At 44.6% G+C, this 27586-nt stretch overlaps 4 protein-coding genes and 1 non-coding gene across 7 annotated transcripts; 1 reads left to right on the top strand and 4 right to left on the bottom strand.

Annotated features, from left to right (window-relative positions):
• Nucleotides 1-216: 216 nt before the first annotated feature.
• LOC119032417 (FYVE, RhoGEF and PH domain-containing protein 4-like) lies at nt 217-10446 on the bottom strand. 3 transcript variants are annotated; one of them, XM_037121562.1, is made up of 16 exons: nt 10167-10446; nt 7736-7870; nt 6338-6908; nt 5743-6232; nt 5329-5474; nt 4080-4236; nt 3834-3972; nt 3584-3642; nt 2871-3014; nt 2479-2651; nt 2181-2211; nt 1986-2069; nt 1767-1892; nt 1547-1687; nt 1189-1329; nt 217-760 (listed from the first exon to the last, which is right to left on the bottom strand). In XM_037121562.1, exons 1-16 carry the CDS (start codon nt 10288-10290, stop codon nt 437-439), a joined length of 2985 nt encoding a protein of 994 aa, XP_036977457.1. In that variant the 5' UTR covers nt 10291-10446; the 3' UTR covers nt 217-436. The 3 variants fall into 3 exon arrangements, with proteins under 3 accessions (XP_036977457.1, XP_036977458.1, XP_036977459.1); XM_037121563.1 differs by having other exon boundaries at nt 5743-6229; XM_037121564.1 differs by having other exon boundaries at nt 7736-7867.
• An 858-nt stretch (nt 10447-11304) lies between these two features.
• LOC119032419 (tubulin beta-1 chain-like) lies at nt 11305-13788 on the bottom strand. The gene is made up of 4 exons (XM_037121567.1): nt 13629-13788; nt 12784-12892; nt 12589-12699; nt 11305-12497 (listed from the first exon to the last, which is right to left on the bottom strand). The coding sequence occupies exons 1-4, from the start codon at nt 13683-13685 to the stop codon at nt 11437-11439; spliced, it is 1338 nt and encodes a 445-aa protein (XP_036977462.1). The 5' UTR covers nt 13686-13788; the 3' UTR covers nt 11305-11436.
• A 960-nt stretch (nt 13789-14748) lies between these two features.
• Nucleotides 14749-19452, bottom strand: LOC119032416 (interaptin-like). Its single transcript, XM_037121561.1, has 2 exons — nt 15636-19452; nt 14749-15168 (listed from the first exon to the last, which is right to left on the bottom strand). Exon 1 carries the CDS (start codon nt 19422-19424, stop codon nt 15771-15773), a length of 3654 nt encoding a protein of 1217 aa, XP_036977456.1. The 5' UTR covers nt 19425-19452; the 3' UTR covers nt 14749-15168; nt 15636-15770.
• Nucleotides 19453-22205: 2753 nt separating this feature from the next.
• On the top strand, nt 22206-26461 carry LOC119032885 (vegetative cell wall protein gp1-like). Its single transcript, XM_037122507.1, has 3 exons — nt 22206-22261; nt 23293-24079; nt 26417-26461. The coding sequence occupies exons 1-3, from the start codon at nt 22206-22208 to the stop codon at nt 26459-26461; spliced, it is 888 nt and encodes a 295-aa protein (XP_036978402.1).
• A 301-nt stretch (nt 26462-26762) lies between these two features.
• Nucleotides 26763-26834, bottom strand: trnaq-uug. Its single transcript has one exon. It is a non-coding gene; the product is annotated as a tRNA-Gln (tRNA).
• Nucleotides 26835-27586: the final 752 nt, after the last annotated feature.

Here is a 27586-nt window from a genome sequence, read left to right as displayed (position 1 = left end):
TTATCTGTGAAGAAATGGGATCAGCTGAATGTGTTTTATAAGGCAATTATGATCCCACAGGAGCCTCTGTCTATCACTGAAACACTCACTGCAATTACGTGTTCAAGTGTCCGCTGTAAGAAAACGACATAGCATATTTTCACACATCGCATGGCACCTTAGACAGCCTGTACAGAGCTGAAGCAACTGTGTCCGTAGTTGAAGGGATAGTCTGACTCGCGTTAAAACACCTTCACTTTATTTATTTTACTGTAAACCATTTCAGAAATAAAGTGCATCGCCACTTATAAGGAAACGCAGGTCTCAGTCTGAATATCATGTATTAACAACCTTTACATTCCTGAATTACATTTGAAAATTTCATTCATTCCATCACACACCATTTAAAGCTACCGTCTTAAACATCAATGGACTTGTTTCATCTGCTGCAGTATGTTTATATGAGGACGTGGTTTTCTGTTTCGCCAATGATGATAAATTCCTCATCGCTAGAGTCTCTTCCGCCGGTCACATTACCATTAATACCACATTTGGAGCCACTGGTGATGTCACAGCCGCTGAGTGAACCTGCTGGGATCCTGCCTGTCACCGCAGCTTTCAGGGCGGTCATCCAGCTCCGTTTAAGGTCCGAGCCATCGCAGGAGAAAGTATGGGTTGTTCTGGATTGGCTTAAACAGAAACAAGGGTGACCCTGGAGCTCCTGAGGGGAATCCTCCACGCTGCAGCCAAGTAGACGTATACAGGACAGGGGCTTCTCATCCTTCAACAGAATAGCTTTGTTTAGTTATAAATAACTCCTAAAAAGTCAAAATCATAACGACTTCACAAAATATTCTGGTTTTCTGTAGATACGGTTGTTAAAAATTTGGCCTTTCGTGAGGTTTTCTTCATAAATAAAGAGGCAGGTAAGGAAACACTTTGTAGCCTTTACATTTAGCCGTGTTGCTACAGATGCCAACTCTAACACTGCATGTTCGTCACGGGGGACTGGCTCTGGCGACATGACAACACTGCACGCATATCTTCAAGAGACAGTTACTCAAATGACAAATGCATACAGCGACGAGTACGTGGCATCATAAGTTAAAGTATTAAATAAAGTGTAATAGTTCCTCACATAATAAATTCAAAAATAATACAGCTCACCACATTGTTACATTAACATTATTTTCTACCGCAGATGCCTACCTGTGGAGCAGCGTACAGACAGAGGGTCAGGGGCTCAGTCCTGCTGAGAACACACCACACCTGCTGCCAGGTCTTGGGGTTGTCACCGTATAGCAGGAAGCCACTCATGATGCCGTCCTGGGACACTGCAGACACCTCCGACTGGAACACACACATCAACACAATTCTGTTAATCCATCCATGTTAAGTTGTATTTCATGCTCCTAAAAAAGGCAGACTTGCATTTTCTGTGCAGAATATGCCCTACTGCAATTCTTCAATGACAGAGGTATCAAAGGTATATCTAGTTCCCACAATGGTAACCATCATTGATTTGAAAGCTGCTTGTCATAACCTTTAGAAAACACACAAGGCTTACCTCCAGCATTCGTCTCTTCTTTCCCTCCACCCTCTCCCCTCTCTGAGTCAGGATGGAGTAGCAGGCCTTGCACACTTTGTTCAGCTTGTTACCGTCATACTCTAAAGCCACTTTATTGTCTGAACACTTCCAGCACACCACCTGTGGGGCAGAGGAGCCATCTAGGTTATATTATCCGAAAATGAGGCTGTGTCTGAAGCTATGGCACCTGGTCACTCACGCAGCCACAGGCTCTGCAGTGATGTCTTCTCCTGGTGAGCGCGTTGAAAGGTTCTTGGCATTTCATACACAAGGTCACCTCGTTGTCTCTGATCCAGCGGGGGGCACGTCTGCCGAGTTCCTCCGTCTAGAGAACGTTAAGCTTGGTTAGCTGGAATTCTTAATAATTTCCCGAATATATAATAAATACAGAAACCCTTCTTCTGAATATCAAACTTACTGGTTCTTCTGCCTCGAGCTCCTTTGAAGCCAATTTGAAAGTTTCATGTTTCTTCTGAAAGACATCAATGGCTCCTTGAATTACCTGGGAATAAACACTTGCTTTAGAAACCTCAGTTGACACCACTGAATATTTAACCAACCCGTGTAATATTTAATATATTGAACCAAACACTGAATAAATATACACTTTTACCTTCAGCCACTCATCTCGGTCTTGTTCAGAGCTTGAAAAAAAAAAGAGAAAAAGAATAACTTCAATTCAAATTTGTTCACAGGTCACATTATGTCTGCTTCATAACTAGAAAACTCTCTACCAAGGCTGCACATTCCTCTGTACGTGTTCTTTAATCATAACACATGTATAGAGGGGTTTACAACATGAAATGTCTCGGACAACCGAAGAAGAGCCTAAAACGACATAACCATGGTAGAGGTATAAATGAATGATGCCAGCTGGTTTGATGCACACTACAGTTTTACTGTGCACACACCTGGCCTGCAGCTCAAGGGTCTTCTCCTTTCCAGACACCTGGAAGCTGTATGGGTGGCCGTCATTGGTTGTCTGCTGCACCTGCATGCCGTCCACTCCAATCCTGCAGCGCACGGTAAAACGCTGGCCAACCAAGCTGAACTTAGGAGTGCAGCACAGCAGGAAGTTGTTGAACTGTGAAGACAAGTTATGTGCCAAAGTTCCTTTAATAGCCAGCAGTCCATACATTACACTTTAAGGTGCTGTTATCTCAAATAACATTGTGCAATTTAAATAAAACTATGCTTGACAGAAAATTAGAGGGTTTATGGCAGATTATCAATCACTGTCCCAACAAAAAGACCCAAAGACAAAGTGTCTCAGCAGTTTATGTCTGTACATCAGTGTTCTAACCAGGAATAGGTGCCTCTCCATAGCAGATGTGTTCCTGGCAGCAAGCTTGAGCAGCCGACCTTCCCTGAGGAAATCGTTGGTCGGGTTGACCACTTCCTCCTCTCCAACCATCTCGTATATCTCCAGCAGCCGCTTCAGGCTCTCCTGCAGAGGGACAAAGGGAAACATTAAAACACACACATCAGCATGGAATCACTAGCTGTGTTTCCATCCAAATGCAAGGCACATTTTAACCAGATTTCCAGAAAATCTGCAGAAGAAACTACAAATTAATGCTCGTTTCCATCCACAATTGTAAAGTGATTATTAGGAGTTGGTTCATCGAATTTAACAGTAGGTGGCGCCAATTCTGCAGTTAGGAAATAATTATACCACTGCAAAAAGAAGAGGGCACAATAAAATGAATTACCTAATTAATAAATTAAGAAGCCAGTCAACTGTCAAACATTGAAAAACAATGTAGAAAGCACAACTGAAATTAAATTGTCAGTGTTTCCATTCGGGGTATATTTTTTTGTGAAAATGAAATGTAATATTTGAAAAAAAAAAAAGAAAAGAAAAGCAAGCAGAAAAACTCTATAACATTAAAAATATTCCATTCAATCTGTATTAATATGACCATTACTATGTAGCAGTAGCATTTCCAAAAATATAATCAATCCATAGGTAAACCAAACTATTAGATAGATATGTGGTATGTGATGGTAACGTACAGCTCTGTGGATGGCGCTGTTTGAGTGGGTTGCTGCCATGGAAATGGTCTGCAAGGACTCTGTAGGATGAGACAAAGGAAAGTTCATTCTCCTCATTAAAAGACCAAATTAACCCTCAAAGACAGACAGGAAATTTATGACAGCTACCAAATCTAACACAAGCTCACTCAGACCAAGCATATTTGTAGACAGACCAATAAGGCAAAAGCAACAATAGATGGCTATAAAGACACTGGTGAAGGATACTTACTGTGAGCAAACTCATAATCTGGGTTATCCTCTGACAGTTTCTTCAGGTAATCCCTGAGCAGCATCTCATAACGTGGGACCCTCTGGACTGGTTCCAACATGTGGTGCTGCAGAGTCAGGCTGCAACACTCCTCCCGACTCTAAAAAAAAAACCCACGACAATACACACAGAACATTCAGCTCAGACCTCTACATTTTCAGATGCACAGGAATAGGTACTGATCAGTCTGCTGCTGAGTGTTTTTACCTGTATGTCCTGGATGATGTTCCTGAAGGCAGAGGAGCGTTCTGTCCAGGTCCTCACCAGCTCCATGGCCTGGTCAAAGTTCCTGACGTAGTCAGCGTACATCCTCAGGAAGGGTGCATGTTGCAGCATAACCTTCCCCAGGCCTGGGCTCTCACTCCTAGATTGATGGAAATGGGGAGGTCAGAGGTCAAGTGCAGAGCAGTTCAACTGGAAGCCTGTGGGCCGAATGCAGCCCTCTAACAACCTAACTGATCACTGGTTCATTGTAGGTTCATTGTAGGCCAATTAGTCCATTCAGGCCATTTAGTAATGTCTGTTGCTAAGCACAAAAAAACCCCAAAACACTCTTATTTCATTGTAAAGTATTAACTCGGGCTATTTAAGCAAGGAAAATTTTAGAGGAGCAAACAACCTCGTTGTAAGACTTTTACATTTTACTGTACATCTGCATTTACACATTTCTTTTAAAATGTAGGAACTAAGAATTTTTCTGAAGCGCACTGTTTTCCTGCAGAGCTTTAGCGGTCAGACATCTGTAAAGGAGGCTAAAAGTCCTACCCTTGATTCTTCACCTATATTCAAATCTGACCCTTCTAAAAAAGGTAGTGGAATAGACCTGCTCCAGAGCTACAGTACAAGGCCATCTACAAGGTCTTGGACAGAGACTCTTTGTTTTTGCAATGAGTACAACAGAAAGTTCTGACTTTCAGCTTTAATTCAAAGTTGTTACCAGCCAAGGTCACGTTAACCCTCTGAGGTTTTGGCCCTTATAAAGTACAGCAGGGGTGTCCAAACTGACGCCCCTTGGAGGGTCGAAACTGAAATGTAACGTTGGGCTACCAGCCAAAAGGAAGCACCTAGTGTAATGCATTGTATTGTTTCGTTAAGATGCAAAATAGTACTCAGGTTCCCTCAATTGACTGACTTCCTACACATACGGTCACTCTGCACTCCATGCACAGTTTGTGAGAAGTGGTTTACAAATAGGGATTGTTCAAATTTTAAAAAGCAGCAAAAAAGTGGTTATTTTTTGCTAGAAACATCTAGTGGGCCAACCTGAACCTTATGGTAGGCTAGCTTTGGCCTGTAGGCTCCACTTTTGGCAGATGTATATTCTCCAAATTTCAGGGGAGGGGACAGAAAATAATTTTACAGTGCCTAAAACCCATCGTATTTTATGTTTTGGTTGAAAATCCTGATGTCTACTCCAAAAAGAAAAGCATCAGCCAGGACAGGCCTGAACACCCACCAGCGGCTGATGCAGTTTTCCAGGTCAGGGAGCAGGAACTGGCCGTGGAAGGAGTAGATGGAGGAGATGTTGGAGAAGATGTTTCTGATCACCTCAGGAGGAAATGAGCCTCGGCCTGCCTCTTCTGTTAGGCGAAGGCAGAACACCTGTGGTGACAGTTGAGACAACCTGAACGTTACTGATCTTCAACACGAGAAATTTTCCATCTCGCAAGACCAACAACTATGTGGTGATGCATAAACCAGTTCACCTGCATGAGGACAGGAGTTGGATGAGAATGTGGCAGTAAAAGACATCTATGCCACTTCATATCATTAAGAACTGTGGAAATATAAGCAGTCATGCTCTAGTTGTATCTTACATCAAGTGAATTGTGTTTTTTTAAATAAATGGAGGGACACTGTACGCACTGACCTGGTCTAGCAGGTGGAGTCGAGCCACATAGGCCCTCTCTGTTTGCAGGAGTTCATTGGCAATCTTGTACAATTTCTGCTCTGGGTTCTCCTCATCTTTTGGCTCACCTACTATTCTTTCCTTCCTCTCCTCCTCCTTCTCCTCCACCTCATTTTGTGCACCTTCAGACTCCTTGTAAATCCTGCCGTCTTCTGTAGTTGCCTTATTCCACTGGCAGGAAAACTTGGAGCCGTATCCTTTGTGCATCTTGCCTTCTTCCATTCCATCATTTGTTCCTTTAACATTTACCACTGTACAATCTTTCCCCTGCACCGTGGCATCCATGTTTGTAGGGGAATGCTCTTTGCCACTGCTTGATATATAGACTTCACTTGTAGAATGATTGAGTCTGTTGTTGACGGGGACTCTGAAGGTGATGCCTTGCCCGCTGCAGTTGGGTGATTGCAGCATTTTCAGTGGTGAGCGTTCGGCTTTTTCAGTAGGAACCCTGCTGAAATAAAATGTAACCATCATTTCAAAGTCGAATAATATTCAGACGTAATAAAATTCTATACATCAATGCCAAATTGAAAAATAATTAAATTCTAAATCGAACCTGCTCTCATCCATGTAAACGATCAAGTCAGGCACACTCAAAGATTTCCCCGTGCCTCTCCCTTTTCCATCCATCTTGCAGCTTGGGATTCGGGGCAGTCCTAACCAGGATTTAGAGTTCTTGGCTGGACTGTAGCTCCCCATCCTCCACTGCACAGGGCTGGGGGTCCGCAGTTTCCCTGCGAGTGGGCTATGGTTCCTTGGGGACAACTTTGCAGGGCTGTGCCCTCCTTCCTTTACCAGGCTACAGCTCTGAAGGCCTCTTTTGCCTGGACTTGGAGAACCGAAAACTGGACTGCTTGTAAGATTTGGAATCCTCTGAGTGTGTCTGGCAGGGCTAAGTCCAGACACACCATTTAAAAAACCGTTCCGTCCTCCCCTGACAGGACTTGGGGAGCTGAGACAATTCTGTGTTGGGCTGATACAGGGAACACAAAGTGCAATTCCTCTGTCAGGACTGTCCTGATCTGTGCCATTAACTCGCTGAGGTAGTACTTTTCCTGTTGTAGGACTGTGGGCTCGAGGTTGTCCTGCCCTCAGAGGACTCTGGAGGTGAGCTGGTTTAGGAGGCACTGCAGAGAGACAAACGGCACACTTTGCTAAATTATACAGCGCTAAAATTTCAATTACAAAATTTGTCAAAATCAAAAGCAGGACTGGTGATTCTCCTAGTATTTCCCCTCTCCATGGCCATCTGATCATGCACATCAAAAAAAAAAAAAAACAACACATTAAACCTGATACAGCCATCTTATCCTGTATCCTATGATGCAACTCCATCAGCATCAGAGATATCGGCTTATTTTCTTTTTCAGAGATTGTTGATTGACATGTTGGGGACAAAGGTTTACTTGTTACTCTGAACTGAACAGGACCGGTCACATCACCAAGGATCCTTCATTGATTTGTTTAGGAAGAGGATTGACTTGGCACAGATTTGAGAAGCTGAACTTTGTAACGTTTTATCATTTGTTGTTTATTTTTGAATCCTCGAAGGATTGATACTTGTTTTTATTGAACCTGGAAAAAGCCACCAGGATAAAGTCAAACGGTTTTTGTACAATACCCCTGTTTTTGAAGAATCTGAATATGTAAATTAAATGCAGGTTTTAAACCAATAATCTGTTGATTTTTACAGATGTGACACTCAGTCAATGGCGTAACAGTCAGCACTGAAAAATAAGCTAATGTTAAAAATCAAATTGAATTGTGATGCCTCTACTTGAAATATTCTGTGTCCAAAGTCTTGTCCAAGTATTGTAGCCTGCTGCTAAAATATAGTCCAGAAAACACTGAATAAAGATAAGCTGTGATGTCAAACAATCAGGATTTTTTTGAGCATTATTTACAGTAATAGGCTTTCATGGACAGCATTTATTGTTCAGTTGTATGTACCTACCTTGTGGTTTGAAAGGTGATCCTTTAGCGGGGCTTCTCTTCACGTCCTCCTCTGCACCGAGTTGAGGGTTTGATCCACAGATGCTGTCACAAGCTCGACCGCAGCTGTATGAGCCACACACCCCGGAGCTCACTGCTAAAAATAAATACACAAACAGTTACGACTCGAACAACAATAGATACACAACCATGTTGGTTCCCCTCACTGCAGGGAAAAGTCTTCTGTGAGAAGAAATAAAGCAATTGCACACATTCCCCTTAAATGTTGAGATCTTCATGAATGAAAAAAAAAAAAAAAGTATTGTGGACTTAGTCAGCCTCAGAACCAATTGTTTCAACACTTTTTGCCGTGTGGGTAAAACACAAAGATATACTAAATATTCTTTCCACTCCGTTTTCATACATGTACTCATCACACACTGTAGCACTAAGCCAGCTAGTGCAATGATTTTACAAATCTTACATTTTGAACTTAAGTCAAATCTTGCAACTTACACTCTTGTTTGCACTGGTTTTGTGTTTAATTGAAGGATCATCACCACAAGACTGTACATTGTAAAATCATCTGAAATCTGTGCACCGACATCCTCACATCACAAGAAATGTACTATTTTCAAACTGTGTAACTGTGCGCTTACCTGCGGTTTAATTCCAAACTTATGCAAGATTATCCGTGATTTGTATAACTAACTTGGGCTTTCCTGTTTGCTCCTGGCACCGCTGAAGCGTTACAGATTTGGCTGTCACATGGAGCTGGCTAAAGCCTACTTTCTCAACTGTGTCATACTTCTGCTTTCTAACTTCTCTCTTTTTCTCCACACTGTTTGACCTCTGACAGTCAAATCGAGTCACGTCAGCGTCTACGAGGCAACGTTCAATACTTGACAACGCAAAAACAGAGTGCCATCACTCCCCCAGAATCTTGTATCGAGGCGGAGCACAAACGCTTGAAAGAAAACTACAAAATCATTTGAGCCCCACGCCCCCTTTTGAGTTTTTAATTATTTACTACTAACTAAATATCTTCTGGTTGTGGACAGAACAAGACGTTTGCAGATCTCATCTTGGCATTTGGAAATCACTGATGGACATATTTCACAACTTTCTGACGTTGTTATGCCAGACAATTTATCGAGTAATAGAGAAATAAATGAAAACAATCATTAGTTGCAGCCCTTGATTAAACATAACGTTTTGTGGTTAAATAGAGATATCCAGGTAACGAGACAGATATCCAATACTGACAGAGGCAGGAACTGAAACAGCCCGCTTCACTCCAAATGTATTGAATGCAATAATTATAAATCATTCCAAGCATCATTTCCAACACTGTCTTCTTTAACCCGTCCCCCCCCCCAAAAAAAAAATCCATATCTGCTGATACAGATATATCTGTGATCAGCCAACAGATCAACTGATTGGGCTCCAATTAAAATGCTTGCATGAAAAGTTCAGCAACATGTTTCCTTCTTTCATTCTTTCCCTCCATCTCTGCTGGTCAGAATCAGAAACACAGGTATATATTCTTATATGGGATTCTTTAGTATCTTACATTTCGGGCTGTTTCAACTTGAGCACGTTGAAACAGCCCATTACAGCGCATCAAGCCAATGAAGGGATGCTTGGCACTGTTGAATCCTGCATCTGACAGTACCATTGGAGCGAACACACTTCTTTAATCTGAACAGATAGCTCAGCCTCAATGGGGGGAACAGAGCAGCTTTGTGTGTGTGTGTGTGTGTGGATTGACAAATGCTGGTCTCAAGACACACAGTGCAAGGTCCAGGCTGAATCAGGAGAAAGAGATTTCAGCGGAGTAATCCAACAAGTTAAGAGGCTAACAGGCGCCAACATTCATGCACAGGCACACATACAGGCGCACACAACTTCTTACAGAACAAGAGAATTAAGTAACAGCTGACTTAATCATTTTTGGTTTTGAACACCAGCAGCTTTCTGACATAATGGAAAATACTCTGATTTGAGCTCTATTTTGCAGAATAACCCATCATACCCACTTTTGCCACAAAGCCTACTAAAACCAGGTCCCCCATCTGTGGTGACTCAGGTTTCTACTGTTAGCAAGGTAATTCTTACTAGCAAGTTGGAGTTATCTTGCAGGCTCCAACTCTAGCAAATACCAGCAAGTACTGTTATTTATTTATTTATCATTATTTGGAATAAATACCTTGTCTACAGGCGCACTGGTTCATATTTTAAACACACACCTAGCCAAAATGAGCTAGAGTTCATTCTAAAGAGCTATCAGGTGAAAAGCAACATGCTATTTAACTAACGTTACTGTCACAAAGAGGTCTCCTGTCAAACATTTTGAACCATCGGCTGAAGTCGCTTTCCAATTTGTGAAACGCCTGAACACTTAAAAATGTATCTGTAAATCTTTACTCGTCTTTTAAAGAAAGCTCCTTCACCTGTATGCGAGGAGTTGCGGTCCATCGCAGCACCTTTAACCTTCCGCCTGACCGCCACTCGTCTGAACTCCTCCGCCTCATGGCAGTTCAGGGTCAGACTATTCCTCTTCTTCAAGTCAAACATAGTTGCAGGGTGTCTCCAGCTTCGGCCCGCTGTTTCTCTAAAAAAATGCAGTAAATTGTCCGAGAAACGAGGAGAACAGCTGATACCAAACGATTCAATCACTGCCACCAACGCCTCCGTCTGTTTGACTGGCACCCGCCTCCTCAGCAAGGAAAGTCGCTATTGGCTCTCCTAAAAGTCTCTAAAAGTCGCTGAATGACGTCATCGCCCAATTTGCATAACTGGCCATGTGGCCAAGCCGTTTTAACATTTAATAGCCAGACGATATGTATTGCAGATATCTGTGATTCAATTCTTCCTAGTCAAAAACAACATTTCAGATATCCACAACAGCATTCTTCCTAGGACAAATGACGTCACTTTTGCCATTCATGTGTATTGGGCTTTCAATTTCAGATATCCACAATTACATTCTGGATATCTGCAATTGTCACTTGTCATAATTTTCATTTCAGACATTCAAAATGAAAAACTATACCAGATATCCAGAATGTAATTCGGATATATATATATATATATATATATATATATATATATATATATATATATATATATATCAGATAATGTGTGTATATATATATATATATATATATATATATATATATATATATATATATATATATATATATATATATATATACACACACACACACATTATCTGATATTCTGACAATTAATTATGTTATCCAACAAAGATGTTTGTGCAGTAGTTAATTAACTTTGATCTGGTATTGTAAATTCATCTGCACTGATCTCCAGTTCAACTGTATGATATAACTGTAGCTTGGATTACAGAGCACTAGCAGCATGACATGCATTCCTGGTTTGCTTTAAAGGCATTCTTACAAATTATGTAATGGCAAAGTACACTCCTTTTGATGGCTCATTTCTAGCAATATACCAGACATGTAGCAACACTTCATGTACAGTAAGTGCATCAACTCAAAAATCACACTTTCCCATCACTTTACTATGCATATAACTAATATCAGAAGGAAAACCAAAGACACCAAATATGCAGGATAACTTTTATTAGCACATTAAAACTACACTATTTCAAAACAAACAGCCAACGAAACACTGAAAACTTGCAAGACTTTGAATGCTAAGTAACACTGCAACAGCATAGATTTGTAGAAATGGCATTTATGCCAGGTCCTCCTCACCCTCTTCCTCAAATTCTCCTTCCTCCTCAGCAGTGGCATCCTGGTACTGCTGGTACTCAGACACCAGGTCATTCATGTTGCTCTCTGCCTCAGTGAACTCCATCTCATCCATGCCCTCACCTGTGTACCAGTGGAGGAAAGCTTTACGCCTGAACATTGCTGTGAATTGCTCAGAGATGCGCTTGAACAGCTCCTGGATGGCTGTGCTGTTACCAATGAAGGTGGCCGCCATCTTGAGGCCGCGGGGAGGAATGTCACAGACAGCGGTTTTCACATTGTTGGGGATCCATTCAACAAAGTAGCTGCTGTTTTTGTTCTGCACGTTCAGCATCTGCTCATCTACCTCCTTCATGGACATGCGACCACGGAAGATTGCAGCCACTGTCAGGTAGCGGCCGTGTCGTGGATCGCAGGCAGCCATCATGTTCTTTGCATCGAACATCTGCTGGGTGAGCTCTGGCACAGTGAGTGATCTGTACTGCTGGCTGCCTCTGCTTGTGAGTGGAGCAAAGCCTGGCATGAAGAAGTGCAGACGGGGGAATGGCACCATGTTTACAGCCAGCTTACGCAGGTCAGCATTGAGCTGTCCGGGGAACCTGAGGCAGGTAGTGACACCGCTCATGGTAGCAGACACAAGGTGGTTGAGGTCACCGTATGAAGGCGTTGTGAGCTTGAGTGTGCGGAAACAGATGTCGTACAGGGCCTCGTTGTCGATGCAGAAGGTCTCATCTGTGTTTTCTACAAGTTGGTGGACGGATAGCGTGGCGTTGTAGGGCTCAACTACTGTGTCGGATACTTTTGGGGAGGGCACCACGCTGAATGTGTTCATGATGCGGTCGGGGTACTCTTCACGGATCTTACTAATGAGCAGGGTGCCCATACCAGAGCCTGTACCACCACCCAGAGAGTGTGTGAGCTGGAAACCCTGTAGGCAGTCGCAGCTCTCTGCCTCCTTCCTCACCACATCCAGGACAGAGTCCACCAGCTCTGCACCCTCAGTGTAGTGACCCTTTGCCCAGTTGTTGCCAGCACCACTCTGGCCTGGAAGACAAGAATCAAGATTAAGCCTCACGGCGCTCTTGGTACATAATGAGTGTCAGTTGAACATTTTGTTAAATTCACACAAACTTACCAAATACAAAGTTGTCTGGTCTGAAGACTTGGCCAAAAGGTCCAGACCTCACAGAATCCATGGTGCCTGGCTCCAGATCAACCAGCACTCCGCGGGGGACATATTTACCACCTACAAAAAGCAGAAGAGACATTAGGGAAAAAGGAAAAATAGTCTCAGAGTGTGCAAATAAAATCAGAAATGCGCTACACTTACCTGAGGCTTCATTGTAGTAGACATTGATCCTGTCCAGCTGCAGGTCACTGTCACCATGGTATGTGCCAGTTGGGTCAATGCCATGCTCATCACTGATCACCTCCCAAAACTATAAAAATATGAATATGTAAACCTTGTGTATTCTTAAACAAATCTAAACACTTTATTCATTTATGTGGATTGTTCCAGTTATGTATTATAGGCATTTAAATGTCAGATCTAATCAACGCCTATTATTGAATGGCTTTAAACACAACTTCCCGCCTTGCCCTCTTCCGTGCGCTGCGCCACGACCCCCTATTGGCTGTGACTCAACAGCTATGAATTTAAAAATTCCTAGCTGAAACCCTTTTCCCTCCGTGTTTCTCCTACAAAACAATTTCAGACAAACACCTCAGTAATATTTCAGTATTTCCTTAGAAACACTTTACAGACGACAAATACTTCTTATTGTTCGCATTGCAGTAAGATGACGGAGATTAACTGTTAGCTAACTAACTGGTCAGTTAGCCGTCAGTTAGTTAGCTAACGATGAGCTAACTGACAGTCAGCTATCTAACTGACAATAGTTAGCTTGACTTACAGAAAAACCGTTTTTAACATTTTAACTGACATTTAAGATGACAGTTTAAAGATTTAACTTTTGCTACAACAGACAAATGGCAATATTTCAACAGAAATCGTGACTAAAATAAATATAGGAATATATGAAAATGTGTTTTTATTCATCTATACTTCAAGGTATTCACAGAACGGGAGCACCGGCCCAAAGACAATAAAACTGGTGTTACTGGGCAAAATGACTCCATTTAATACTCAAAAGTTGAATACATTAATTTACTAACCTTGGCACCAATCTGGTTTCCGCACTGCCCTACTTGAATATGCACGATTTCCCTCATTTTTTCTCTGGAGTTATGTGAGCCTTGCACAACTGACTTCGCTGCTCTATATTAGCGCGAATTTACGTGCTCAACGCTTCAATTTATAGTTCAGATGGACCCGCCCTTCTCGCCTCTGCTCGAATGTCTATTGGTTAGTTTTCCCAAGAATACTTCACAGACAAATCATTAAACCAATCAAATATTCACATTACATTATCCGCTATTGGTCCAGTTCGTTTGTCAGTCACGGTCAGTGGCGGGCCCTCCAACAGACAACATATATTGCCCGTGAAAAAAAAAAATAGAATTAAAATACGGTAATGTCTACTTATTTTTCAGAAGTTTTGGGCATCCCGCTATCTACAACAATACTTTGACATGAAAAATTAATTAAAGGCAAGTAAAACAAATGACAATTCTGACTTGTTGATGTGTTAATTGAAGTGGGATGAACTCCTCTTTAGCCCTTTACGTTCAACGTCTACAAACATTAAAACAAAACACTTATTTGGTATCCTAAGTTCTGCTGCTAGAACAGCAATTACGTGGAAATGGCTTCAGCCAGACGACCCATCTACAGAGAACTGCTACGACATTATTTATGATTTTTTCGTAATGGAAAGAATCACCTTTGGGATGTGAAGATGTGAAATCAAATAAAGGAAATAAATAAATAAATAAATAATGGGAAAAAAACTGAAGCAGAAAGAAAATTGAAGCAAATTAAGAAAACAATAGCGTGGAAGTAGATTGGCAAAATCTCGCTTCCTTCATTCTCCTGCTTGTCTCCATTAAGCACAAATGTGTACTCTTGTTCCAGTCTTTCATTAATTTGCCTTCCCTCTGTGTCAGCGTATCTTTTCTTGAACATGGTCTCAAATTTGACAGCAGTCTCAGACAGGGCTCTTCGCTGGCATTTTTCCCAACGAGCACATGTGCTCTTAAAGTAAAATATCTCAATTTCTATATACAATTTCTCAAATTTACAGTCATTTCATTATTTTCATTCCATTTTGTATCTAATGTGTTGTGTTGTCCAAGTGCATGGTAATATTCATATAAAATAGAGGAAGCAATAAAATACAAAAAAAGTGGTGTCTTTTATTTGTCACACTTAGGAACACGATTTGATGCTGGTTTGGAATCACTGGGCCAGATGACATGGAGCCTATTGAGAAAACGATTATCATTAATGCATTCAGATAAAATAAAGGAAGCACTAAAACACAATAGAAAGAGGTGTGACTTATTCGTCTTCCCACTGCTGCTCCTTCTCCTGCAGCGTCTTCTTGAGACCCTCTGTGGCCTGAATGAGGGATGACTTTTCCTCCTTCCACTGCACCTGACGACCTCGAAACAACCTTGAAAGGACTTGAGAAGAAACCTCAGGCAAGGCAATTCAGAGAGAGATCCCCTCTCCTTGGACGGCTGGGTCTCTGCGCATTTGTTCTCGTAGATTTGTGACACACAACGACAGTTTCACACACCTGAACCAACTGAACTTTTTTTCTTTTAATTAAAGAATTTCTTCTTCAATTAAGGTAGGCTAACCGGAGCACCCGGGGAAAACCAATTGTTGCTCAGGGAGAACAAATGCGTGTGTTTAAGTCAGCCTTCTGTCAGCTCCTGAGCGTGGATCAGGCCACTAGAAGAACCTTCTGAACTATTTCTTCCTCGTGTCCTCTCTTTGCTGATGAGATCTTCCTGCTGGGTCTTCATAGAACTTTTTTTCTCCTCCCACTGCTGCTCCTTTTCCTGCAGCGTCTTCTTGAGACCCTCTGTGACCTGAATGAGGGATGACTTTTCCTCCTTCCACTGCACCTGACGACCTCAGAACCTTGAAAGGACTTGAGAAGAAACCTCAGGAAAGGCAATTCAGAGAGAGATCCCCTCTCCTTGGACGGCTGGGTCTCTGCGCATTTGTTCTCGTAGATTTGTGACAGTTTCACACACCTGAACCAACTGAACTTTTTTTCTTTTAATTAAAGAATTTCTTCTTCAATTAAGGTAGGCTAACCGGAGCACCCGGGGAAAACCAATTGTTGCTCAGGGAGAACAAATGCGTATGTTTAAGTCAGCCTTCTGTCAGCTCCTGAGCGTGGCTCAGGCGAGACAGAATAACCTTCTGTACCATTTCCTCTTCTTCTTGCTCCTGAGATCTTCCAGCTGGGACTTCATGGAGCTTTCTACCTCCTCCCACTCTTGTGCCTTTTCCTGCAGCATCTTCTCGAGACCCTCTGTTGTCTGAATGAGGGATGTCTTTTCCTCCTGCCACTTCACTAGATGACTCTGCAGCTTCTGCTCAACATTTATCAGAGCAGCCGCGAGGGTTTTGTTCTCGCATTTCTGTTCATCCAGCTGAACCTCATAGAGAGCTCTAGATTCCTCTATCTCGTTCAGCAGGGAGTTTTTCTCCTTCTGCCAGTCAAGCTGGACTTGATGGAAAGCCTGAGATCTTTCCACGACCTCATTTGCTTCCTGTCTCATAGCCTGAATGAGGGATGCATTTTCCTCCTGCCACAACACCTGACAACTCTCAAACTGCTGCTCAACATTCATCAAAGTGGCCGCGAGGGTTTTGTTCTCGCATTTCTGTTCATCCAGCTGAACCTCATAGAGTGCTCTAGATTCTTCTATCTCCCTCAACAGGCAGTATTTCTCATTGTGCCAGTAGTAGCGCTCAGCCTGCAGACATTCATTTACGCTGTTCAGCTGCGATGTGATCTGCCAGATTTCCTCACTGTGACCATTCAGCATGGTGGCTGTTTCCTGCTGCCTGCTGAGGTGCTGAGTCTCCAGGAGTTCTTCTGCTGTTTTAAGGGCAGCTGCGATCTCCCTGGTTTCCTCTCTGTGCTCCTCAAGCTGGACTTGATGGAAAGCCTGAGATCTTTCCACGACCTCATTTGCTTCCTGTCTCATAGCCTGAATGAGGGATGCATTTTCCTCCTGCCACTCCACCTGACAACTCTCAAACTGCTGCTCAACATTCATCAAAGTGGCCGTGAGGGTTTTGTTCTCGCATATCTGTTCATCCAGCTGAACCTCATAGAGTGCTCTAGATTCTTCTATCTCCCTCAACAGGCAGTATTTCTCATTGTGCCAGTAGTAGCGCTCAGCCTGCAGACATTCATTTACGCTGTTCAGCTGCGATGTGATCTGCCAGATTTCCTCACTGTGACCATTCAGCATGGTGGCTGTTTCCTGCTGCCAGCTGAGGCGCTGAGTCTCCAGGAGTTCTTCTGCCGTCTTCAGGGCAGCTGCAATCTTCCTGGTTTCCTCTCTTTGCTCCTCAAGCTGGGCAAGATGGAAAGCCTGAGATCTTTCCACAGCCTCCTTTGCTTCCTGTCTCATAGCGTGAATGAGGGATGTCTTTTCCTCCTGCCACTCCACCTGACAACTCTCAAACTGCTGCTCAACATTCATCAAAGCGGCCGCGAGGGTTTTGTTCTTGCATATCTGTTCGTTCAGCTGAACCTCATATAGAGCTCTAGATTCTTCTATCTCCAGCAGAGCGTGGTTGTCCAGCGGCCTGCTGAGGTGCTCAGTCTCCAGGAAATCCCCAGCCTTTTTCAAAGCAGCTGCAATCTCCCTGGTTTCCTCTCTGTGCTCCTCAAGCTGGACTTGATGGAAAGCCTGAGATCTTTCCACGACCTCATTTGCTTCCTGTCTCATAGCCTGAATGAGGGATGCATTTTCCTCCTGCCACTCCACCTGACAACTCTCAAACTGCTGCTCAACATTCATCAAAGTGGCCGCGAGGGTTTTGTTCTTGCATTTCTGTTCATTCAGCTGAACCTCATAGAGTGCTCCAGATTCTTCTATCTCCCTCAACAGGCAGTATTTCCCATTGTGCCAGTAGTAGCGCTCAGCCTGCAGACATTCATTTACGCTGTTCAGCTGCAATGTGATCTGCCAGTTTTCCTCACTGTGACCATTCAGCGTGGTGGCTGTTTCCTGCTGCCTGCTGAGGTGCTGAGTCTCCAGGAGTTCTTCTGCTGTTTTAAGGGCAGCTGCAATCTCCCTGGTTTCCTCTCTGTGCTCCTCAAGCTGGACTTGATGGAAAGCCTGAGATCTTTCCACGACCTCATTTGCTTCCTGTCTCATAGCCTGAATGAGGGATGCATTTTCCTCCTGCCACTCCACCTGACAACTCTCAAACTGCTGCTCAACATTCATCAAAGTGGCCGCGAGGGTTTTGTTCTTGCATTTCTGTTCATTCAGCTGAACCTCATAGAGTGCTCCAGATTCTTCTATCTCCCTCAACAGGCAGTATTTCCCATTGTGCCAGTAGTAGCGCTCAGCCTGCAGACATTCATTTACGCTGTTCAGCTGCAATGTGATCTGCCAGTTTTCCTCACTGTGACCATTCAGCGTGGTGGCTGTTTCCTGCTGCCTGCTGAGGTGCTGAGTCTCCAGGAGTTCTTCTGCTGTTTTAAGGGCAGCTGCGATCTCCCTGGTTTCCTCTCTGTGCTCCTCAAGCTGGACTTGATGGAAAGCCTGAGATCTTTCCACGACCTCATTTGCTTCCTGTCTCATAGCCTGAATGAGGGATGCATTTTCCTCCTGCCACTCCACCTGACAACTCTCAAACTGCTGCTCAACATTCATCAAAGTGGCCGCGAGGGTTTTGTTCTTGCATTTCTGTTCATTCAGCTGAACCTCATAGAGTGCTCCAGATTCTTCTATCTCCCTCAACAGGCAGTATTTCCCATTGTGCCAGTAGTAGCGCTCAGCCTGCAGACATTCATTTACGCTGTTCAGCTGCAATGTGATCTGCCAGTTTTCCTCACTGTGACCATTCAGCGTGGTGGCTGTTTCCTGCTGCCTGCTGAGGTGCTGAGTCTCCAGGAGTTCTTCTGCTGTTTTAAGGGCAGCTGCGATCTCCCTGGTTTCCTCTCTGTGCTCCTCAAGCTGGACTTGATGGAAAGCCTGAGATCTTTCCACGACCTCATTTGCTTCCTGTCTCATTGCCTGAATGAGGGATGCATTTTCCTCCTGCCACTCCACCTGACAACTCTCAAACTGCTGCTCAACATTCATCAAAGTGGCCGCGAGGGTTTTGTTCTTGCGTTTCTGTTCATTCAGCTGAACCTCATAGAGTGCTCCAGATTCTTCTATCTCCCTCAACAGGCAGTATTTCCCATTGTGCCAGTAGTAGCGCTCAGCCTGCAGACATTCATTTATGCTGTTCAGCTGCGATGTGATCTGCCAGTTTTCCTCACTGTGACCATTCAGCGTGGTGGCTGTTTCCTGCTGCCTGCTGAGGTGCTGAGTCTCCAGGAGTTCTTCTGCTGTTTTAAGGGCAGCTGCGATCTCCCTGGTTTCCTCTCTGTGCTCTTCCAGCTGGACTTGATGGGAAGCCTGGGTACTTTCTAGAGGCGTCTTAGCCTCTTTCTTTGACAGTTTCTCAAGCAGCTTCGGAGCCTCCAACCACTCAAATACACAATCAACCTCTAGCGGTTCGGCTTTTGTGTGAGCCTCTTCTGTTTGTGTCCCTGAGACGGTTTGGATCTCTGACTTCAGATTCTCGAACTGTTTCTTCTCCTGCGATGTGTCTTGAAGGATCTCGCTGTGAAAAGTCTGCACCTCAGGCATCACCTCAGGTTCACCGGACATTTCCAGATCTCTCCTGTCTAGGCTGTTCAAAAGTCTCTTTTTTACCCGACCCCGAGTCCTCCCGCTTCTCCGTTTTCTTTTGTTATCATCCTCGAAGTATTCTCCCTCCTTGCTCATTTTCTCACTCTGTGTACGATCCATTGCGATGGTCTTAGCAGAACTGGCAGATATAAGGTCAGACAACCTACCTAAACCTTTTTCCAACATTCTAAATTCTATGACATCACCGGGGCTTTGAGTCAAAGGATTCTCATGCTTTGATGTCATTCTTTGATGTTGCCATAGCAACAACAACAATGTTTGTTTCATTTAACGAAACCTTGCTAGCCATTTGTACACATATGTATAAGTATATATTCAACATTTTGAATTAATTTTTATGAATAAAGAAACTAAACAAACAAACTCTCTTTGTTTTCATGTCTGAATTAACAAACTGACTTTAAATTGCAAAGATTGACGACTTCGATGTGACAGAGAAATTCAACGGCACTCATTTTGAAAATCATTAAATGTCCCATATTATGAAAACGTTCTGGCTGCGGTTCGAGTTAGCTTGTATGTGCGTGCTAACCACTTCACATTGGACTGCTTCAGTAATGAGGGTCAGCACAAAGTTGGCTTTGCCTCGACACAGTGCGTTTACATTACAACTTGAGAAAACCAAATTACTGGGTTAGTCCGACTATGATCAGATTTTTAAGATGTATGTGTACACCTTAGTCTGACTAAAATTGGACCGGATCGGATTTCTCATAGTTGGATTAATACACCTAGATTATACGATTGATAGTCGCATTACTCCTGCATGTATATGTTCCATCAGATCGGATCGGATTTTTGCGTTCTGCACAGGCTGGAGATTTTTTTCCTGGGGCCCTGAACCGGAAATAGACGGACGGCAGTGGCGTCTGTCCTCCGAAATAACCGCAAGCAAGAGTACACATATAAACACATAAGCAAGAGAGCCATTGTGCATCTAGTTTGTGTAATCATCATGTACACCATATACTAAATGTACAAAGATGTAGCTTTGTCTTGCTCTCCGTACGCCATCTCTCTCAAACGCCGAGGCAGAGTTTGTTGTTAATGGTGACGTAAAGAGGTCAGCCGGACGTGGCTCTATTACCACTAGTTGAAATGGGTACAGCGCCACCTATCGTACCGGGGTATGACACGCTTCAGCCAGTAATTCGATTTTCTATGGCAATGGCTATGGCTGGAACTATGGCTGTAATCTGACAAAGCTGTGCATGTAAACGTACTGGCTGACCCTTGTAAAAGGATCAGACCCAACCATACCAGACCCAGCAATTGCATCCGAGCCACAGGTCAGTGTCACCGTGGTTTGATAGAATTTACAGTTGCCTCAGGTATGGTGCAGTCAGCTGGAAATTGGTAAACTAGTTAGTTCGAATGATTCCACGTGAACCACAGAGGAAAAAGCTCTCTAGGTTAGAGTGAGGTGGCTCTTAAAGGAGCCTTTGTGTTGTCGGTTGAGCGGGTCTCGGGTCACTTTGTAATCTCTCTCTCCATGGATGGTGACCCTCTTGCCCCGCTGACGGTGACCCTTTTGGCGTGGATGGTGCGAAGACGTTTAACTGGTGGACATTTTAATGGATGATTTACAAATATGTAAATAAGACCCAGATCAGGAACCGGTATCTAGCCCAAGCTCTCTAAGAACACAGGGAACGACTTCCCATGAACCTCAGAACAACATTCACTGATATCCTTTTTACTAGGGGCCTCACGATTCTCCAAATGCTCGAATTGATTCAATTTTCGATTCTAAGATCACGGTTCAATTTGAATCTCGATTTTCACTGTCATTTTTTTCAAGCACAGGTTGCTATGCCATTTTTAGACTAGACTTTTAAGCAATATAATATCTGACCTTTCTTCGCAATGTACCACACTACATTGTCAAATTTAAAACATTTATTAACAACATAATGTAGCAATACTTATATCTTCAGTCAATTGGAAACCTAAACAAAATAACCTGCCATCTAGTTTCTGCAGAGCTTGCAAACTGTGGCTTTTTTGTTGACAACGCGAACGTTGTTAACATATACTCACTGGAAATCCAAAATGCCGATGGGTCTCCTACGTCTGCAGTTGCCATTGTCATGACTCTTGTTTTGTTTGTTCTTGTTTCTGGTTTTTGGCTTCTTGTATTTGATTTACATATTTGTATCATGTCTTGTGTTAGGTTTTGCTTTCTCCATGTCTTGTGTTATGTTTTGCTTTTTCCATGTCTTGTGTCTCGTTTTGCTTTCTCCATGTCTTGTGTCTCATGTTTTGATGTTCCTTGCCCTCATGTGTCCTTTAAGTTCTCCTATGTTCTCCCCTCTGGCTCCCTCTGTCTGTTGTCTTGTTCCCTCCTGGTCTGCTCCTCTGTGCTCCTCCCCCTCATTATCTCACCTGGCTTCCTTCCGCCTCTCTCCTCACCTGTTCCTCGTCATGTCATTAGTGTCTGTGTATTTAGTCTCTGTGTTTCCCCTCACTCTTTGTCTGGTCATTGGATTCTGTCTGCTGTATTCTGTCTTGTGCTTTCTGTCTTGTGCTTTCTGTCTTGTGCTTTCTGTTTGCTGCTCCATGCTCGCTGCTCCATGCTCCATGCTCCATGCTCCATGCTCATGCTCCATGTCCGTTTGGTATGTTTTTGGTTTTGAGTTTTCTATGATTGAGTTGGACTTTGATTTTTTTGATTTGTACTTTGTCTAGTTGTTTTCGTTGCTACTTTGTTTGGTTTTGTTTGCTACTTTGCCTTTTGATCCTTTTGTCTGCTTTTGTTTTTTTTTTGTAACAGCTTTAAATAAAAGCTCGATTTTTGTTCTCCTGATTTTGCCTCCGGTGTCACTGCATTTGGATCCACCTTTCCCTTTCATAGTTTTCCCTTTTCCCCAACCGGACAGAATGACCGGGCCGTATAACAAGGACCCAGCAGTGAATGGCCTGGAGATAATCAGGTGGTACCAGGACTTTGTGACGAATCCTGCTAGCAGGGCGCGCCAGATAGCCGCGAGCAAACTTTTCTTTGAAGCTCATGACTCAGCCCATGCCACAGCTCCAGCCTCAGCTCATGCTACAGCTCCAGCCTCAGCCCATGCCACAGCCGAAGTGTCTCCGTTCTGGGGAACCCGGCTTGCTTACAAAGTGCCCCCACCGAGAAAGCGACGAGCCCGTCCACGTCCTGGCTCCCTGAAGTCAGGCTCAGGGGCCTCAGCTCCAGCCACAGCCGAGCTCCCAGCCCAGGCCTCAGCCACAGCCGAGTTCCCAGCCCAGGCCGCAGCCACAGCCACAGCCGAGTTCCCAGCCCAGGCCGCAGCCACAGCCGAGCTCTCAGCCCAGGCCGCAGCTTCAGCCACAGCCGAGCTCTCAGCCCAGGCCGCAGCTTCAGCCACAGCCGAGCTCTCAGCCCAGGCCTCAGCCTCAGCCACAGCCGAGCTCCCAGTCCAGGCCTCAGTCTCAACCCCGTCGACACCTGCCAGTGGCCCCCAGTCGGCGGTCCGGTCGACACCAGCCAGTGGTTTTCAGTCGGCGGTCCAGATGAGGCCAGTTCCTGCACCTCGGTCGGAGGACTGGCCGAGGCCAGTTCCTGCACCTCGGTCGGAGGACCGGCCGAGGCCAGTTCCTGCACCTCGGTCGGAGGACCGGCCGAGGCCAGTTCCTGCACCTCGGTCGGAGGACCGGCCGAGGCCCACGCCACGTCTGGTTCCTGCACCTCGGTCGGAGGATCGGCCGAGGCCCACGCCAGGTCCAGCGCCAGTTCCTGCACCTCGGTCGGAGGACCGGCCGAGGCCCACGCCAGGTCCAGCGCCTGCTCCTGCACCTCGGTCGGAGGCCCGGCCGAGTCCCACGCCAAGTCTTGCGCCTGCTCCTCGGTCGGAGGCCCGGCCGAGTCCCACGCCAAGTCTTGTGCCTGCTCCTCGGTCGGAGGCCCGGCCGAGTCCCACGCCAAGCCCAGTGCCTGCACCTCGGTCGGAGGCCCGGCCGAGTCTCACGCCAAGTCCACTGCCTGCACCTCGGTCGGAGACCCAGCCGAGTCTCACTCCAAGTCCACTGTCTGCTCCTCGGTTGGAGGCTCGGCCGAGTCCAGTGCGTGCTCCTCGGTCAGGGGTCCGGCCGAGGTCGTTTGTTGCCAGAGACCCTTCATCGGCTCTCAGACCACCAGCTCCCGGCAAAACTCCGTCGGTGGTCCGGCCAAGAACCTTGAGGGTTTCCCAGCCAGTGGTCTGGTCGCCAGTGGGTCTCCGTCCACGCCCTCGCCACCGGTTGCCAGTGGGTCTCAGTCCACGCCTTCGCCACCGGCCTCCAGTTGGTCTGAGCCCGCACCCTCGCCTTCGCCTTCGTTACCAGCCTCCAGCGGGTTCCAGCCCTCGCCTACGCCTGTGGTCCCCAGTCACCAGCCTCCAGCGCCTACGTCTTCGCCTTCGTCACCAACCTCCAGCGAGTTCCAGGCAGCACCCACGCCTTCGCCACCGGTCTTCAGTGGGTCTCAGCCCACGCCTTCGCCACCGGTCTTCAGTGGGTCTCAGCCCATGCCTTCGCCACCGGTCTTCAGTGGGTCTCAGCCCACGCCTTCGTCGACAGCCTCCAGGGGGTTCCAGCCCGCACCTTCGCCTTCGCTTTCGTTACCAGCCTCCAGGGGGTTCCAGCCCACACCTACGCCTTCACCACCAGCCTCCAGGGGGTTCCAGCCTGCACCTTCGCCTTCGCCGTCGTCGCCGTCCTCCGGCGAGTTCCAGGCCGCGTCTATGCCTTCGTCGCCACCCTCCGGCGAGTTCCAGGCCGCGCCTACGCCTTCGTCGTCGCCCTCCGGCGAGTTCCAGGCCGCGCCTACGCCTTCGTCGTCGCCCTCCGGCCAGTTCAAGGCCGCGCCTACGTCTTCGTCGTCGCCCTCCGGCCAGTTCAAGGCCGCGCCTACGTCTTCGTCGTCGCCCTCCGGCGAGTTCCAGGCCGCGCCTACGCCTTCGTCGTCGCCCTCCAGCGAGTTCCAGGCCGCGCCTACGCCTTCGTCGTCGCCCTCCGGCGAGTTCAAGGCTGCGCCGTCCCTGGTTCCCAGTGGGTCCCAGTTCTCGCCTCCACCTTGTTTATTTGAACCTTGGCCCTCCCCCTGAACCCCTCCACCCTCCCGGCTTTGACTCTGGCCCTCCTCCTGACCCCCTCCACCCTCCCGGCTTTGACTCTGGCCCTCCTCCAGACCCCCTCCACCCTCCCGGCTTTGACTCTGGCCCTCCTCCTGACCCCCTCCACCCTCCCGGCTTCATTTGAACTTTAAATGTATGTCTTGAGGGACATCTGGGAGCTGTCCCTTAAATATTGTATATTTTCCTATTAAATTTTAATTTATTGACTTAGAATTATTATTCAATGTTCTAAAAACACACTATTTATCTTTTTTTTTTAAGATATTGAAGTCTTTAATGATTGTCTGGGCCTCCTTTCTTATTGAACAGAGGGGGAACAGTATCTGACAGTAGTATTCCAAGCTATCAGGATGCATTTCCCCTGTTTTAAATGGTCAAACTGAATGATATTGGCCTGAAATTCACAGGATTTACCTGTTGTGGGCCAAGAAGTCAGGAGTATGAATTTGAGAGATGTGTGAGCCTCCTTTCATTTTGAACAGAGGGGGAACAGTATCTGACAGTAGTATTCCAAGATGTCAGGATGTGTTTCCCCTTTTTTAAATGGTCAAATTGAATGATATCAGCCTGTAATTCACAGGAGTTACCTGTTGTCTGGAAAGAAGTCAGGAATATGAATTTGTAAGATGTGTGAGCCTCTTTCCATTTTGAACAGAGGGAGAACAGTATCTGACAGCAGTATTCCAAGCCGTCAGGATGCGTTTCAACTGTTTTAAATAGTCAAATTTTATGATATCAAGCTGAAATTCACAGGACTTACCTGTTGTTGGGAAATAAGTCTGGCGTATAAATTTGAAAGATGTGTGAGCCTCCTTTCATTTTGAACAGAGGGGGAACAGTGTCTGCCTCTAATATTCCAACCTGTCAGGATATACTTTACCTGCTACAATGGAGCTGGATTTAAGACAAATATGATAAAATAGCGATTCATATTTAGCCTATAAGTGATCGAGCACACTTTCTTCCAAGAGTCCATAACATTTGAAATGAAAAAGTCTATCAAAGATAATATTTTTTGATCCAAATAACATTAGTTGGTTGTGTTAATAAAGATATAAAAATCCAAACTGTGCTGTTGTCCCAGTGTAAAACCATAACTAGACAGTCATGAAATTTGGATTTCACTTCTACAACAGCTTCAGATAAAAGTAGATTTAAAAAAAGTCAGTTTTGAACCCCAGCTCTCTCCACAGTGCCTCTGTGGTACGAGCACAACAGCTCAGGGGCGAGCTTTTTGTCAAAGCGCGCTTCCTTTGCCCTTTGGGCCATTCTGGATGGGGGCAGGACAATAATCTGGTTACTCACCCTGTAGATGCTTGAGGGTCATTTTGTGTCAACTCAACCAGAGTTTGGCAGCTTTAGATTTTGATTTTAGATTTTGATAGCATGTCATTATAAAGACCTGAAGTCAGTCCCCTGGTGCTGTGCTGTTTGTGGTTCTTTAGCCACTAAGAAGGGGTGCAATTGAATTCGAGAGGATAATGAATCACTCAATAGACCTCTCAACAATTTGTCCCCCTCACTTCTGACGCCCCTGGTTTGAGAGACAAACGCTCTCAGCTCAAGAGCTCCATCTAGTGGATGGAACGAGCCACTTACTGACAAGTTGATCACCGCAAATCCCACAGAGCCCATTTGTTATTTATTATTTAGTCCTCGCTACAATGTTTCTACCATCTATATGTCCTCATGTATGCTTTTTTAAAAACTAAAACCACATATTTATTGAAATGTCTTTGCCACAGCAGCCAACGGACATTAACATCACAATAAACAATAATAAAAGTAAAAAAAAAAAAAATATATATATATATATATATGGGTCAGAAGAATGTTTGGGGAGTGTGTATAACGGAGGCTGATTTCTTTGTTTGGTTCCAAAAATGTAAAATAAACAAATATATGATGTGAAGTCAGAGTGACTGGAGTGTTTGTTAGAGACTTTAACTCTGTAAGTTCCACTGATCCCCCTCTCAGATGTACCTGATCAATGTGTGGATCACTTTGAATCCAGTGATCTGAGTTCAAATCTCGGTGGAACCTGGCTAAAGGCAGGTCAGATATGAAAGTGTGCCGATTCTTGCTCAGTTACCTTCTACTCAACTTTACAAACCATAAAATTGCACCTTACATTCAATACCATACATCTTTTTTAAGTTGTCTTCAACTTGTTGCTGTTACCTAGGCTCCTCTGAGTTTTGAACTCAGATGACTGGAATCAAAGTCCACAGAGCTAACTTTACTAACACTGAACAAACAACCATTCTTGTATAAGCTCTATATGGACTTTCTGTTATTTGAGTCCTTGAACGAGCATTAATTTAGGTTCCACCGAGATTTGAACTCGGATCACTGGATTCAAAGTCCAGAGTGCTAACCATTACACCATGGAACCGCTGAAAAGTTGACTTCTATCTCAGGTTACTATTCACCAAAACAGCATTCACCAGTATTCCCACTCAGGTTGCGGATGTAACAGAATCTGAAGCCAAGATATGCAAATTTAGGTATCACACTGAAAAGCTGGAAAGTTTGGTTACACACATTGGTTGCTGCCTTTCAAACCTCTTGCAATAACAGAGGTTTTCCACCAGATGGCAGTAATGTATATACCAGTCTCATACTTTATGTTTTGATTTCATCATTTTGTTCATAAATACTAAACGTAGAATGTCTTCCTGATATATATATATATATATATATATATATATATATATATTATAAACTGTATACATTTCCTGAATAGGATTTAATGTTTTTGACATTATTTATATTTGTCAGTATTTGAATAAACTACCATATACTGTAATGTTAATGAATACAATACTACACACAAACCGCATATCAACATCCTTAACGTGCGAGGCAATGTACCCATTTGTTTTTGCAATTTAATGTAATTGTCTAGTTTAGTCATAACTGTCTCCAATTTTACACATCTTTTTTTTTTCCAGTCACATTGAAAGTGTCTTTCCTGTCATTTCTTGCACGTCTTATGTTGCATCACTTCATAAAAAAAAAAAACAGAAGTAAAAAAGAAAAGAAATGTCTCGTCAGCTGTTCCGCCTTTAATTCCGTGACTTCATGACATCACCTGACGTCACCATGACACACATTTGTATAAATCATGCATAGCAGCTAGTTTGG

The sequence above is a fragment of the Acanthopagrus latus genome, chromosome 14 (genome assembly GCF_904848185.1).
Source record: "Acanthopagrus latus isolate v.2019 chromosome 14, fAcaLat1.1, whole genome shotgun sequence".
In the NCBI taxonomy this organism is placed as follows: Eukaryota; Metazoa; Chordata; class Actinopteri; order Spariformes; family Sparidae; genus Acanthopagrus; species Acanthopagrus latus.
Note: the sequence above shows the minus strand (reverse complement) of the source record. Positions and strands in the feature narration are given on the sequence as shown.

Bases quoted from the DNA above. Each gene is read 5' to 3' on its own strand.
- LOC119032885 (XM_037122507.1), top strand. From the start codon at position 22,206: ATGACCGGGCCGTATAACAAGGACCCAGCAGTGAATGGCCTGGAGATA. The intron at 22,262-23,292 runs GTACCAGGACTT...GGCCGAGTCTCA, and splicing joins GGCCTGGAGATAATCAGGTG to CGCCAAGTCCACTGCCTGCA. The intron at 24,080-26,416 runs GCCGCGCCTACG...TCCCCCTCTCAG, and splicing joins CACCCTCCGGCGAGTTCCAG to ATGTACCTGATCAATGTGTG.
- LOC119032419 (XM_037121567.1), bottom strand. From the start codon at position 13,685: ATGAGGGAAATCGTGCATATTCAAGTAGGGCAGTGCGGAAACCAGATT. The intron at 12,700-12,783 runs GTAAGTGTAGCG...TGCTTTTTGTAG, and splicing joins CTACTACAATGAAGCCTCAG to GTGGTAAATATGTCCCCCGC. The intron at 12,498-12,588 runs GTAAGTTTGTGT...CTTGTCTTCCAG, and splicing joins ACCAGACAACTTTGTATTTG to GCCAGAGTGGTGCTGGCAAC.
- LOC119032417 (XM_037121562.1), bottom strand. From the start codon at position 10,290: ATGTTTGACTTGAAGAAGAGGAATAGTCTGACCCTGAACTGCCATGAG. The intron at 3,973-4,079 runs GTAAAAACACTC...TTTTTTTTTTAG, and splicing joins ACATCATCCAGGACATACAG to AGTCGGGAGGAGTGTTGCAG. The intron at 3,015-3,583 runs GTACGTTACCAT...GTCCCTCTGCAG, and splicing joins ACAGCGCCATCCACAGAGCT to GAGAGCCTGAAGCGGCTGCT.
- LOC119032416 (XM_037121561.1), bottom strand. From the start codon at position 19,424: ATGGATCGTACACAGAGTGAGAAAATGAGCAAGGAGGGAGAATACTTC.